Source organism: Centroberyx gerrardi, chromosome 7 (genome assembly GCF_048128805.1).
Source record: "Centroberyx gerrardi isolate f3 chromosome 7, fCenGer3.hap1.cur.20231027, whole genome shotgun sequence".
Classification (NCBI taxonomy): Eukaryota; Metazoa; Chordata; class Actinopteri; order Beryciformes; family Berycidae; genus Centroberyx; species Centroberyx gerrardi.
In genome coordinates, this window is record NC_136003.1 from 32,432,577 (window position 1) to 32,446,049 (window position 13,473).

Here is a 13,473-nt window from a genome sequence, read left to right on the forward strand (position 1 = left end):
GATTTTGCACCACGTGGAGAAGATTAATTTACTTGTTGATGAAGAATGCAGTGATGTCAATGTCTGTTTCTGTCAGTAGTAACAATATAGTAAGTTAAGCTCTTTCTTTGTACCAAAAATTTACTCTTACTTCTGTTGTGTAGCCAGGCACAACATGGACATGAACAATAACAATAATCATCATCAGTTTTATTTGTATAACCCATCTCAATATGAAGTGAACAAACTGATTGTGAATGAGGGTCAGTGAATTAAACATTAAAGCAGAAACAAGTGAAACCAAACCAAGTATACTTTCTTAAAGAAAAGGATTGTGTTTTTGTGTTGCCTATGATAGAACTATTCTACAGTTATATATAGTTATAGTTATATTATTACAATTATTCTGCCTGATTTAAGGAGAAGAAAAAGAAAATAATAGAAGTGTATGGGAAGAGTACTAACAACTCTATAACTTAGCAAGTAACATGACAGAAATTAAATTTAAATATAAAATAAATTTCAATTGCTGATTGTATTTAACTGTGGGCTACTAAGGAATTAATTGAGTTTTAAAATGTTTCACTGCAATACTCTTTAGTATACAATCAGGTAACAGTTTCTAATTTCCTTCAACTTAATGTTCCACTCTGGCTGGACATTTTACTACAAGTTCAAATTTGTTTATTTCTATAGCACATCATTCCATGCATGTCTTTAATCTATTCTTATTTATATAGCCCTTTATCACAAGCATGTCTCAAAGGGCTTTACATAGCATCATATAGTACATGTCATACACACACACATACTACATATATGTATATATATATATATATATATACATACATATCTCTCTCTCTCTCTCTCTCTCTCTCTCTCTCTCTCTCTCTCTCTCTCTATATATATACACACACACATCCTATACTACGTCATATACATACTTCATATTCATCATTAACTACATCATATACACTACTTTACTAGGTTATATACATCATATACCATACTACACACAAACACACTTGTGCCTAAGGGTAATTTATGGACTTGGTTTCTCTTTCATGTGACTCATTGTTTCCGTTTTGACTAAAACATTTACCACAGACAGCAATTAAATGGTTACTCTCCTGTGTGGACTCTCACGTGTCTCTTCAAGTTTCCTTTACGACCAAAACTTTTACCACAGACTGAGCAATTAAATGGTTTCTCTCCTGTGTGGACTATCATGTGTGTCTTCAAGTGTCTACTTTGACTAAAACGTTTACCACAGACTGAGCAATTAAATGGTTTCTCTCCTGTGTGGACTATCATGTGTGTCTTCAAGTGTCTACTTTGACTAAAACGTTTACCACAGACTGAGCATTTAAATGGTTTCTCTCCTGTGTGGAGTTCCATGTGTGTCTTCAAGGTTCTGTTATCACCAACACTTTTACCACAGACTGAACAAGTAAATGGTTTCTCTCCTGTGTGGACTCTCATGTGTCTCTTTAATTGTCCTTTACGAATAAAACTTTTACGACAAACTGAGCAATTAAATGGTTTTTCACCTGTGTGGACCATCATGTGTGTCTTCAAGTGTCCTTTATGACCAAAACTTCTACCACAGACTGAGCAATTAAATGGTTTCTCTCCTGTGTGGACTATCATGTGTGTCTTCAAGGATGCTTTATAATCAAAACCTTTACCACAGACTGAGCAACTAAATGGTCTCTCTCCAGTGTGGACTCCCATGTGTCTCTTTAATTGTCCTTTACGACCAAGACTTTTGCCACAAACTGAGCAATTAAACGTTCTCTCTGGTGTATGGACTCTCATATGTATCTTCAAGTATGATTTTTGACCAAACATTTTACCACAGACTGAGCAATTGCACGGTTTTTCTACTCTGTGGATTCTCCTGTGTATCAGCAGAGACCTTCTACGCACAAATATTTTACCACAAACTGAGCAACTAAAGACTTCCGCCCCAAGGACTTCATTGTTTTTCAGTGAGTCTAAACCTGACTGAGGTTCCCAATCATCACCACTGTCTTCAGTCTCAGGTTCAGAAGAGTCTGAAGTCTTGCCATCACTAGTTGGTTGTAAATCACTAGCTGGATCTAAGTTCCTGGCTGGTTCTGATACTCCACAGTCCTCTCCACAGTCCTCTCCATCACCATCTGTTTTCATCTGTTCAGTTGAGCTGCTGGCTAGAGGCTCTGCCTCTCTGTCTTCAGTTTGGCTTTGATGAAGCTGTGAGGACTGAGGTTTCTCTTCATCATCTTCACTCTTCACAGGAACAGGAGTGGATGGGAACTTGGTGATATCAGCCTCCTCCGGCCCTTGAAGCTGCTCTCCCTCCTGACTGGTCTGGAGTTCCTCCTGTTCCTCTTTAATGTGGTGGGGCTCTGGGTCCTCCTGGTCCAGACTGGGACTCCACTCCTGCTGCTCAGGGGGAACCTCTTCTTTACTGACCAACAGCTGCTGGAGGTCTGGAGGTACGGCTGAAATACAGACATACACACATTAAGGAAAGGAAGCTTGTTACCATTACTTCATAATGTTAATGAGACCAATGATGCTACCTTTGCAGCATGGCCGTAGCCCTATATGAGGCACATATGTGCACATCTGCTGGAATTCTTGCTTTCTTTTTCTCCACTAAAAGTGTCTGCAGCTCAGAAACGTTAAGTCCTACAGCAGCCATATTTGGCACACGTATTGGCCAGATGGTGGCGCTAGAGAACAAATGTTTGCGTTTTGCTCCGTAAATCTCATACCATATGTCCAAATGATGCCAAACTTTGTACACATATCCCTACATCTACAACCATTTTGATTATGTAAAACAGTTCCAATAGGCTCTTTAAATTTTTGTTCAATTTCTGCCAAAACTGCTAGGCAGCTTCAGGGAACTGAAATACACAAACATAAACTAAACCAGCCCAATCTCATGAAACGTTTGGCCACTATAAACAAATGAATTTCCAAAACAAATGTGGCAAACTACATAATTGTCCAGAACTCCATGGTAGTTTGTTCAATCATTGTGAAATTTGGTAGGTATGTTAATCTAAGCTGTTTAACCCATATACAGAAGTTTCATTAAAAATAATCAACAGAAACAGTCAAAAGGGAGCAGCTAGCTTAAAACTAGTGCTCTGAAATTCATAACGCATCCAGGCATGAGTCAACAAATAACTGAATATGACCATGATTGGTCAAAACGTAGTGCTGTAATTGTCTTCCAAAATCGAAAATGCAAAAAAACCCACTTTGGCCTAGAGAGCTGCAATTTTCAGGATGTGTCGGCTGAAGTGAGATAAATCTTTTCATACACTGGTAACTACCCCCAATTAGGCCTGCACGATATGAGGAAAATCTGCATTGTGCAATAACATTGTTCTATATTGCGATGACGATATGACTTGCGATAAATTAACAAATATTGAAGTGTGCATATTAGCTATACAGTTCCTATGTCTTTCCCATTTGACCCGCAAAGTTGATGTGACGGTCCCATTGCAGTCATTATCATTCTTTTTGTTGTTTCTGTCTGTATCAGGCAAAAGATTGCAGTAAAAATTTATATTAAATTTTTTTTTGCTTAAGAATCGTGATTTCAATTCTAAGCAAGAAAATTGAGATTCTCATTTTATCCAGAATCATGCAGCCCTACTGGAGTGTGCTGCAGGAGTCACACGGGGATGACATCAATGGCATTACACACTGCACCACAGACTATATTAACTTTTGTATGGACAATGTTATCCCTGTTACGACTGTATGCTGCTACCCCAACAACAAACCCTGGATTACCAGCGACGTCAAGGCCCTTCTCAACCAGAAGAAAAGAGCCTTCAGAGACGGAGACAGGGAGGAGCTGAGGCGTATACAGGGACAGCTCAAGCACCAGCTGAGGGAGGCGAAGGAGGGCTACAGGAGGAAGGTAGAAGGCAGAAGCTGCAGCAGAACAACGCAAGGGAGGTGTGGAGCGGAATGAGGACTATCACAGGCTGTAAGCAGAAGAACAGCCGTGCGACAGTGGGAAATGTGGACAAGGCGAATGAGTTCAACCTTTTCTTCAACAGGTTTGACTCAGAAGCTAAAGTCTGCCCCCTCCCAGTTGCAGCGCCTTCAGCCTGGCCTGTCCTCATTTCCACAGCCCCCACCCACTCCCCCGCTGTTGGTGCACCCTCCCCCCACACCGCCACCACGCCCACAGCAACCCCCTTCCCCCACCCTCCCCCCACCATCACTACGGACCAGGTCAGGAGGGAGCTCGGGAGGCTCCGCCCAGGTAAGGCAGCAGGCCCGGACAGGGTGTGTCCGAGAATGCTCAAAGCCTGTGCTGCCCAACTGGGTGAGCCCCTCCAGCACATCAACCTGAGCCTAAGACTGGGGAGGGTTCCCAAGCTGTGGAAGACATCATGCCTTGTCCCGGTGCCCACGAAGGGGTACCCCAGTGCGCTGAATGACTTCAGACCTGTGGCCCTAACATCACACATGATGAAGACCCTGGAGCAGCTGATCCTCCGTCTTCTCAGACCACAGGTCAGTCACACACTGGACCCCCTGCAGTTCGGCTACCAGGAGCAGATGGGAGTGGATGACGGCATCATCAACATGTTGCACCGGGTCGCCCCCCACTTGGATAAAATGGGCAATGCTGTGAGGATCATGTTTTTTCATTTCTCCAGCGCATTCAACACCATCCAGCCCCGCCTGCTGAGAGACAAGCTGGCGGAGATGCGGGTAGACGCCCCCCTGGTGACCTGGATTACTGACTACCTAAACGGAAGACCACAGTACGTGAGACTGCGGGACTGTATCTCGGAGACGGTGGTGAGTAGTACGGGGGCCCAACAGGGGACCGTTCTCTCTCCCGTCCTGTTCACGATATACACAGCGGACTTCCAGTATAACTCCGAGTCATGCCACATGCAGAAGTTTTCGGACGACACTGCTATTATGGAGTGTATTATGGGGGAACAGGAGGAGGAGTACAGGGGCCTGGTCGAGGACTTTGTCGGCTGGCGTAAGAGGAACCACCTCCAACTGACAACCTCCAAGACCAAGGAGATGGTGGTGGACTTTGGGAAGCACAGGACTCCCGCGCGGCCGGTCTCCATTGAGGAGGTGGATGTAGAGGTGGTTCAGACTTACAAGTACCTGGGGGTGCATCTGGATGAGAAACTGGACTGGTCACTGAACACTGACGCCCTCTACAGGAAGGGGCAGAGCCGGCTCTACATCCTACGGTGGCTCAGGTCCTTCAGTGTCTGCAGTAAAATGCTGCTGATGTTCTACCAGTCTGTGGTGGCCAGCATCTACGCTGTAGTGTGCTGGGGAGGCAGCATAAAGGAGAAGGACGCAAAGCGGCTGGACAAACTGGTGAGGAGAGCCGGTTCCATGCTTGGCATGGAGCTGGACTCCCTAGCGACGGTAGCAGAGAGAAGGACCTTAAACAAGCTACTATCCATCATAGATAACCCCAACCACCCCCTCCACAGTACTCTGGTCAGCCAGAGAAGCACATTCTGTGGCAGGCTGATTTCTCTTGGGTGTAAGAAGGATCGCTCCAAGAACTGGTTTGTTCCCTGGGCCATCAGGCTTTACAATGCCTCTCCACTATGCAGGGGGCTGGTCCTCCAGGATCCGGGCCACTGAGAGGGTCTTCAACCTGTTCTATGTGTGTGTGTATGTTAGGGATGCAAATTTTAAGAAATTTCCTTAATCGATCGTCAGTCACGTTAATGACCAATTAATCGATTAACCATTATGTAAAAAAAACTGTAAAAATTAAAAAAATACAAAATGCGTGTTTTTATACCTGTCTTTAGGCCTATTCAACAGGTTGATCAACCAAGCATTAAATTAAAAGATTAGATTAAAAAATCCTGACAACGGACCTCTGTTTCCCACAGGCTGAAAATGTACTTTGTTAGGGTTAATTACTTGTCTTTACATTGTGTCCAATGGAACCCCACTGGTGGAATATACAATGAAGCCTCTGCACTGCACTCAAGTTAACTTTCTGAGTGTTGAACAGCGTTAGAATTGTCAGATTGAAAAGTATCAAGTTACTCTTTACAAATAGCATTACAACACATGCCAATCTGGAGAAAATGTGGAATTATATATTTTTTTTCTTTTTTAACATTTTCAGAACGGGAGACAGACTGTCGCACTGAGTACAGTGCTACATTACAGAGCGATTTAGATCAATTTCTATACACTGATTAACTTTTTATTTTGTGCCGTGCCGTGCCGATATGGTGGCGCTGCCACAGCTTATGTATTGGAAACAATGGCACGATAATCTACTCGTTTATTTAAGAATAAGAGCATATCTATGTGGTCATGGAGGAGTCCAGTGTGCAGCCGGTTGACAGTCAGTCCAGCCGCTGAAACACACGCTCCGGTGGAACAGCTGTCCCGGGGTCGGGAGGCACAAATAGTGTCGCACCAACTTTGCCAGCCGGGGGAATGCATTCTCTTTCATTGTGCTTGTAGACGTGCTGTATTTCACTGTATTACAATGTTTACAATGAACACTGTTGTCTTTTCGGGTGTAATGCTTCTGCCCGCTTGCTTGGCTTTCTTCTTCCTCTGAATAAGCAGTGAGGTTAAATTGCGCCCTCGTGGTGGTAAATGATTTCAGCAAAAAATGAGAAATAGCACATAGCCTACATTGTCGATTAATCAGTTAGTATGCTTGATCGATCAAATTCTTAACGGTGATTAATCGATCATCGATTAATCATTAACATCCCTAGTGTATATATGGTGATGATGTAGTGATGTAGCCTATGTAAAGTATATATGGTAATGTATGTGTGTGTGTGTGTGTGTGTGTGTACATATATATATACATAAGTGCAGCTTTCAATTGATCATGGCATTCTTTTAGATAGACTGAGGCACTGGGTGGGCATATCTGGTACTGCATTAGACTGGTTATCATCATATTTGTCTAATAGGAAGTTTTGTGTCTCTGTTAACAACTTCTTGTCGTCATTTTCCCATATCAAGTATGGTGTGCCTCAAGGGTCAATTCTAGGACCAATTTTGTTCTCCCTATATATGCTCCCCTTGGGTGATGTCATCCGTAGACATGGTATTTCTTTTCATTGTTATGCTGATGACACACAGTTGTACCCTCTGTTAAGCCCACTGACCTCAGTATGCTGAGTTCTCTACAGGATTGCCTGATTGATATAAAAAAATGAATGTCGATAAATTTTCTTCAGCTCAATTCTAATAAAACAGAAATCCTTGTTATTCGGTCCCAGCATATCACAAAACAAATACTGCCATCGACTGGTTACCTGTCACAACATATCAAGCCTGTTGCAAGAAATCTTGGTGTCCTGTTTGATAGCAATTTATGCTTTGAGCAACACATCACAAAGCTTGTCCAATCATGTTTTTATCACCTCAGAAATATTGCGAAAAAAAGATCTATTTTAAATTTTAGAGATGCAGAAACTGTTGTACATGCTTTTATCTCCTCGCACCTTGATTACTGCAACAGCCTTTTCTCCTGTCTTAATCAAAAAACTTTGAAACGACTACAGACTGTACAGAACTCAGCTGCCAGGCTCCTAACCAGAACTAAGAGGCACGATCACATCACACCTGTTTTAGCCTCTTTACATTGGCTCCCTGTTTGTTTTAGGATTGACTTTAAGATCTTATTGATTACCTTTAAGGCTCTTCATGACCTGGCTCCAGATTATATTTTAGACCTTTTAATCCCTTATGAACCTTTGCATAGTTTGAGATCTTCGGGCAGAGGTCTTCTGTCCCTTCCAGTGTCCAGGCTGAAAACTAAAGGGGACAGAGCCTTTACCATCAGGGCCCCGAGGCTCTGGGACGACCTGCCAGAGGAAATAAGGCTGAGTCAGTGTCTTCTTTCAAGTCTCTTCTTAAAATGTACTTTTATCAGAAAGCATTTCCTGACTTTACCTGAGCTGCCTCCTTATTTTACTTGATTTTTATTTGTTTTTAATTCCATGTTTATTATTTTAATTTTTGAATTTTGTGTTTTACTCCCTTTGTGTTTATGTGTCTATTTTTTATGGCTTTTAGTTCATTCTAATCTCTCTGTGCTTCTAATGTGTTCTGTTTTTATTGTAAAGCACTTTGTAACCGTGTTTTGAAAGGTGCTATATAAATAAAGTTTATTATTATCATTATTATTATTACTATTATTATTATATATATGTGTGTATATGTATATGTATATATATACACACACACACATATAGCCTACATATAAATATATATATATATATATATATATATATATATATATATATTTTTTTTTTTTTTATTTTTTTTTATTTTTTTTTTTAAATTATTATTACTATTATTATATATATACTATGTTACATATATATTATTATATGGCCCATATATGTATATATTGTATGTGTATATGTATGTATGTATCTTGCGACCCGGCGCAAAGACAGCATCTCATGTTGATAGTATAGATCTAGTTTACTCAGTTTTGTATATGCATAGTTGTCTACATACTGCAGACTGCACAGGCACTTTCTTGTCCAGTCTCTGCCAGGACTGGTTTTTATCTCTGTTTATTCCTGTTTGTTTTAGTCTCTTACCATGCTTTTTAAGATTTTTTTTTATTGTACCTTCCTATCCTGTAATGTACACGTTGGAAACTACTGTACACCAGAATTTCCTTCGGGATCAATAAAGTATCTATCTATCGAATCTTAACTCGTCTCGTCGCAGTACCAGGGTCATGGCTAGTTCCATCACAATAGGAAATGTTGGTTATACTTGTATTTACTTTTGAAAGGATATGTAGCGCGTGCGAGCTCCGTGAAAGTAGACAAGTGAAGGATTACGTAGATTTGTTTGGGTAAGTGAAATTCTACGTAGTTTTGTCGTTATAGCCCTCTCCGACTTTTGTAGGGAGAATAATTAATGGAGCAACAACGACCAAAGGGTCCTGTATCAGGGCTATCTACGGCCCTGCTTTGCAGTTGCTCACAACAGAAATATCATAAAATGTGTGTGAGTAATGTGAAAGTAACATTTAAATGTCACAAACCTGCTCTGTGTAACCGCACTTCAGGATTTAAAACAGCGTCCAGCAGCTTTCGTTGTCGGTCGATCTCCTCTTTTGAACGAGAAGCTTCCTCCTCGTACTCTGCTATCGTTCTTTCAAACAGCCCAAATATCTCTTCAACAGCCGCAGTTAGTCGCTGGTTCACCAACGCTCTCAGGTTTTGGACTTTAGACATTTTCACACAGTGACAAGAACGTTTCCTCCTGAACTATTTACTGACAAACTTTGTGATTCAAAGCTCAGATAACTTCACAGCTAAACCATTCATCTGAATCCATAAGAGAGAGGAGCTTCTTCTTCTTCCCCTCAGAGTTAAACGGAGCCTCGGCTCCAGTTTATATATTCGTGATAGTGTCATCCGCACGTACAGAGTCTTCTGTTTGTAAATTAAACTTCTAAAAGGAAAAAACCGGGAAATAATACTCCTTTCAAGAATGTTTGCGTACACCGGCCGCCATTTTGCGCGACGTCACAAAGCTTCTTCTTCTTCATTTGGGAATTTCGGCGGTTTCGATGCTTCAAGCCATTACCGCCCTCCACTTGTCAGAGTCACAAACGTCATTTTTATTTTATTCACTGATAAGCCTTTCCTTTCAATTAATTGGTGGATCTTGCCTCGGCCAAACAAAGTAAAAGAAAAAAGTAGTAACCTCTCGGTCTGACAATTATTTGAAGAGTCTCTCTGTTTGTCATACCTTTTACAATGTAGCCTAACATGAGTCACAAAGCTTTTTTCATGACTCCACCTTTCCTTCCCGCTTCTTCTTCTTCTTCTTCTTCTTCTTCTTCTTCTTCTTCTTCTCCTTCTTCTTCTTCTCCATCAGATTTGCAGAAGTTTAGACATTGGGAGCTCTTCCCATACCTTGTTGTAAAGTGCCAATAATTTCATTAATGCCCCATCTTTCAGGTGTCTCAGCATGTATAGTCCTTCAAGAGTCCTTCAACATTTTTGGGACCCTCCTCTGCTGGAGTGAGAGTTGGAATATAAAAGACAGGATGCCACATAGTTGCCTGGCAGAGTTTTTTAGTAGGACTAGTAGTAGCCAGGACTTTTCCTCTCCTTAGTCTGCAAGAGAGATTTCAGCACTAATAATGCTACTATTAGGGGCTCCAGCATTACTTCTAAAAGCAAGATGTTCATCTTTAAAAGCATGCACATCAAAACCTAAGTAAAAAAGGTCTACTAGAATAGAATAGAATAGAATAGTTTATCATCCCACAGGGAAATTTGTTTTGCAATAGTAGGCATTAGCATACACATACAACAAACAGGGTATGGACATACAGACATGACTTATAAAGTAATTATGAACACTTGTTTAGAAAGCTGACAAGGCAAGTTTATATATATAAACTTTTATTATTTATATAGCACATTTCATACAAATCGGCAATTTAAAGTGCTTTACATAAATAAAAGAAAAATAAAAGTTACAAAAAGTGAAAATGCATTAAAAACACATTTAAAAACACAGTGCAAAAAGAAATAAAAGATTAAAAAAAAGATAAAGATATGAAATATATATATTATAAATACTCCAGTGCAGACAAGCGTTGCCCTAAATTTCTTAAAAAGCCCTGGCGAATTTTCAACTCAGTTCTTTGGCACACAGGGAGCCAAAGCAGTGATCTCAGCACTGGAGTGATGTGGTCCGTTTTCTTGGTGCGTTCAGACTGCAGGCTACAGAACGGTCTGGCGTACCGAGCTACGCTGCTGCCAACGGAGCAGTAAAGTGTCGCCCAGCTGGTCGCTGACGGTTCATGTCGTCGTCACGCTGGGTTCACCAACTGATAATGTCAGACTGTCATAGCGGTGCCTTTGTCTCGTTGTTATTTTATTTGGCAAATACTCGTTCTTGTAATTCATCAAGTAAACAATAATATCGTATGGAGCTTTTTTCCTATCTTTATTCAAGAGCGCGGCCTTTCAATTTGAGAGCATGATTTATTGATTTCACGTTCAGATTTTGTAATGCTTTCCCTCAAACCCTGCCCTCGCACTCAAATAGCTCCTGCTTGCGCTTAGATTTGCTCTGCGTCTGCTCAAACTGTATGCTGCACTCAGATATAATGTTGCTGCACTCAGATATAATGTTGCTGCACTCAGATATAATGTTGCTTGCACACAGATTTCCTGCGCTCCAGCTTCAGCCCTTCTCCTCGCACCGCTGCTTCTGTGCGCTCGTGAAACTTCTGCTCTCAGATTTCTGCTCTGCTCTCGGATTTTTTGTGCAACAACCCTGTCAAAATTCCCCAACCAATAGAATGCCAGGTGTAGTGTTGACCAATGAAATGATCCATCCCAGGAATCTGTGTACAGAAAATTAATTGGAAATTCAAGAGAAACGTTTAAATAATGCATTACACTTTAACTAAACCTGTTAGTTTTCATCGACTGACTAAAAGCTGACTAAAAGCTTATATTTGGTCAACTAAAACTAAAACAATTCAGATGACTAAAATAGGACTAAAACTAAATGGCATTTTAGTCAAAAGACTATGACTAAAACTAAATCAAAATTTGCTGTCAAAATTAACACTGAGTGGAACCCATTCCATTGCTGCCAGAGTGGATGATTTTTCTTAAAAACGAGTGGAATAATTTCAATTAAATGTGGGCTAGGTGTGATAATAAATCAGTGAGGGCCCCTGTAATGAAGATGAGGTTTCTTAACTATTACAGATATAGCAGTTGTAGTCGCTGTGGTGTACCCATTAAAATACAAACAAAAAGTCTTAATACCACTCGACTACGTTTATCACGTTTCAATTAACTTACTACTGGTGCTGCCTGTGGTCTACAGTTAGCAAGGTGAGCTTCATGTTAGCATATCATGCACACATTATTTATCCACATATAAAGGGAACAACAGGCAGCGGCGGCGCTTCCTATAGGCGACATAACCCTAACCCTAGGGTGCCATCCCGAGGGGGGCACCAACATTGTGCCCAGAAAAAAAAAAGAAGTTCATCAGTGAGTGATCATCACAGTCAGAACATGCTAGATCATTGATGGGTATAGTGGAGTGGAGTGTATGTGGAGAGCAAGAAAATGAAAAGGCAAAAGCCATCCAGGGCGCAGTACAAAAAAAAGAAAAAAGAAGCAGACGACAAGCGTGCTAAGGAGAAAGGTATGCAATTTTGATTGTTAACTTTGCATTTTGTCATGCTAGCATCATGTAATCTTGCTAGTTAGCTAACGTAAGCTAGCCAGTAGGCTACACTACATGAGTTGATTTAAGTGACATGAGACACAACTGGGGAGGTTTTACTAAATTGTTTTGAATGTAGCGTAATGTATTAACCAATCAAGGGCAATGTGTGTGCGTCAGGTAGGCCTACGTTGTGCTTCGGGTGAAGGTAAGATGCCTTTGCAGTTTATTTTCATGACTTTTTGCTGGCCTGTGCTTTTTACATATTTACTATGTTGTTTTTCTTGGTTGTAGGTTGCGTATTTAGCAATTGGCAATGTGTGATGGTGGTTAACGGGACACTCACGTTGCGCATTTGGCATTGCGTAATGGTGAGAGGGACACGTAGTTTTTGGCATCTGGCATTGCGTAATGCCAGGCCTTTACTAGTGCAAAATATTACACACATCACATTGTTGACATCATCTGTAATATATTTGCCTGTGTTACTCTTTGACCAGCAGATGGTTTAGTGTGCGCATGAAGCCCAGATGAAGCCTCGAGAAATGAACCCTTTAGCAAACCAATTTGCTGGAAAGCTTCAATGCTTCATGAAGCTTCATCTCACCATCACTAATGTTATGAATGTGCTTATAATGCATTAGAGACATGGCCTTCATATAAAGTGTTACTGTTATTGTTATAGCTGTCTGTAACAGCAAGATATGAATGATCATACTTATTCTACCTAACTTCCTGTTGAGAGAACAGGATCTTGCTTCAAATTCTTTTGCTGTATTTCTACAGGGAAACGGACTGAGAGAAAGCCCTGTTCACAAGGACATTACAAAAGACAATGAGATTCATTACAAAATGCAAATACATTAACATGCAAAAGAATGAAGAATGGCACAACAATGATAGTGGCAACTGGCAACATTCCTGTTGCCAGGAATGTTGATCTAATAACTGATAGGAACTTAATAGTGGGATAAGAGTTTTTAGCCTTGAGTGCTCTGAAATTCATTCAATGTGAAATAAGATGAAAGCAAGTTTTCCCTGTTGTTAATTTTTATTTTGTAATAGACAAATTAGGCAATTAGGCAGTTTCTGTAATAAAGCCTGATACACATGTAGAAAACAGTGTATTTAGTGCCAAGTGGAGAGAGAAGCCGAATGCAGTGATGTCAATATGTCTGTTTCTGTCAATAGTAACAACAAGGAATGTTCTCTCTTTGTACCAAGCATTTACTCTCAACACTAATTTCTGTTGTGTGG

At 40.8% G+C, this 13,473-nt stretch overlaps 3 protein-coding genes across 3 annotated transcripts in view; 1 reads left to right on the forward strand and 2 right to left on the reverse strand.

The window, feature by feature from the left end:
* LOC139919357 (NLR family CARD domain-containing protein 3-like) overlaps positions 1-13,473 on the forward strand; it is a 123,351-nt gene that overhangs the window by 80,531 nt on the left and 29,347 nt on the right. The window lies entirely within an intron of this gene.
* Positions 1-13,473, reverse strand: part of LOC139911338 (uncharacterized) — a 279,947-nt gene that overhangs the window by 18,560 nt on the left and 247,914 nt on the right. The gene's annotated exons all lie outside the window — the stretch shown is intronic.
* Positions 939-2,062, reverse strand: LOC139926554 (uncharacterized). The gene is made up of 2 exons (XM_078284786.1): positions 1,530-2,062; positions 939-1,445 (listed from the first exon to the last, which is right to left on the reverse strand). The coding sequence occupies exons 1-2, from the start codon at positions 1,828-1,830 to the stop codon at positions 1,102-1,104; spliced, it is 645 nt and encodes a 214-aa protein (XP_078140912.1). The 5' UTR covers positions 1,831-2,062; the 3' UTR covers positions 939-1,101.